Here is a 1,985-nt window from a genome sequence, read left to right as displayed (position 1 = left end):
CAAATGCTTTCTCATTCCCCCAATTTCACTAGAAAAGCAGTAATTCCTGGCTGATGAAGTCACAAATACGAAATCAGCTCACAAGATCACCACGTAGGCAGTCACAACACTTAGAAAAAGCCAGCCCTCAAAAATTGTTCACTCGTGGTTATTCAGGAGCGGTCACTGGGATCACCCATGGTGAAAAAAATATTTTGCAAACTTTTTTTGAGCCATTTATCATTTTAGAGTAAAGAAGATTGCTCACATGTTAGCAAACATTATTTTTATGCTGCCAGGCAACCCTGCTGGTAAAGCTGCTAGAAATGACTCAGAAAACATTTTGTTAGTTGTTAGATCTGATTGCCATAATTAACTTTTGATGATTTGTTTGTTCCTTTTTAAAATTATTATCAAATATCTACATCTTCAAAGGCTTTATTGGGATCCACCTCCACCGGTGGGAAGTAGAAGACCACCAGTCCCTTGTTTTGGTGGGGCACAGCACAGGGATTAAAATCACCCGAGTCCTGGGTCTCCCCTTTTCAAAGCAAGCCCTTCACATGGGAGCTTTTGGTAACAGATACGTGAACAATTTTTAAGTTAGATACTTGTTTTAATATAGCTGCACTAATGCACATTCCTCATTTATTTAGGTATGTAATAATAATCATAATAAATAATTTGAGAATAAAGTAATAAGAAGCTAGATTTTTCCTTACCTTTTTGGAAAGCAGGCAAAAGCTATACAGTAGGTGGAAGAGTGTACCAAGTAACAGATTTTTGAACACTCTTTCTTACTGGTGGTATGCAGTCTACAGGAAAAGTAAATACATTGGTATGTATAATATGTCTGTTCACAATAAACTCTTCAAATTTTGCCCTGTCATGGAGGCCATGACATTAATCCAACTGAAGAGCTCAGATTAGAGCAGTAATAGTGGAAAGCTGAGAGGCGCCACTATATGAAATTAACTCTGGCTTAGAAATAAATGAACCAGTTCACAGAAGTTCAGGTACCTCTGAACATGGGAGCAGCTGCTCAGAAAAGAGCAGGTCTGGTTGATTTTTTTTTTTTTTTACTCTGCCCTGAGCGAACTCTGGAACATTTTGGCTTTAGTTTAAGACTCCCCAGTCCTTCCTCACCCAGGCAGTCACCCTCGGGTTCCTCGGCATCATGGACAACCATTTTAGTTTTTTTCCTTGGAAAGATGTAATAAGCAACGTCATGTCAGTGATGTTAAGGATGAACGGGAATGAATACACAAACACACCAGGACACAGCACGGGAGCATTTGCACAGAGGTGTCTGCACGTCTGTCCAAGACAGGAGATGCTCGTGTTCCACATACACTATCCACAGCTTACTGATGGGAACCCACAAAGGCAGTGTCCATTCTCAACGCATGGAGAAAAATGAGGATGGACACACAGTGCTCTCGCTGCCATTGCGATAGAGGGGAGCTGACAGCGCACAGGGAAGCACCGTTTTGAAATGGAAACATGCAAACGATGCCCGGTCTGTTTGGAGACAACAGGCAGCGATTGCCCTTCACTACTGAAAACTGAATCAACGGCCAGGTAAGTTCTACTTAGTGCTAAATAAAGGAGAAAGGGAAAAAATCATCTTGAATATGTCTGCACAGGTACTGAGCCCTCAAAGCACCTGCTAACTTAAAAGTCCACAAACTTACAACCCTACTGAAAATTAGACCCTTTTAAGCTTTTAGACCTTAAAGTTTTCTGGTTAGGCCAGGGTGACACACCTTTCCTTTGCCACTTCTCAACAAATCTCAGCTAAACTCCTCAGGGAAAGCGGTCTCCTCCCATGAGCTGCTCTTTCTTTCCAACAGTTGTTTGTCACTTTGATGCACTTGGTCTTTGCCACAGAGATGCTGCATGCCTCCTGTCCAATACTGTATACTACCAGGCTACTCTGCAATACTCATCTTGATCTCAGAGCTTTATCAGTACAGCAGAGAAAAGCCAAAAAAAAAAAAAAGGGG

The 1,985-nt window shown here is 41.5% G+C and overlaps 1 protein-coding gene across 1 annotated transcript in view; it reads right to left on the bottom strand.

Moving 5' to 3' along the window:
- Window positions 1-723: 723 nt before the first annotated feature.
- GRM7 (glutamate metabotropic receptor 7) overlaps window positions 724-1,985 on the bottom strand; it is a 298,621-nt gene continuing 297,359 nt past the window's right edge. Inside the window, exon 11 of the mRNA XM_009283647.2 lies at window positions 724-794. Coding sequence (XP_009281922.2) covers window positions 724-794 — 71 coding nt within the window. The remainder of the gene's footprint in view (window positions 795-1,985) is intronic.

This window comes from Aptenodytes forsteri, unplaced genomic scaffold (genome assembly GCF_000699145.1).
Source record: "Aptenodytes forsteri isolate BGI_AS27 unplaced genomic scaffold, ASM69914v1 Scaffold267, whole genome shotgun sequence".
NCBI classification, from domain to species: domain Eukaryota; kingdom Metazoa; phylum Chordata; class Aves; order Sphenisciformes; family Spheniscidae; genus Aptenodytes; species Aptenodytes forsteri.
The sequence above is the reverse complement of the archived record's forward strand: the minus strand, read 5'-3'. Positions and strand labels throughout refer to the sequence as shown.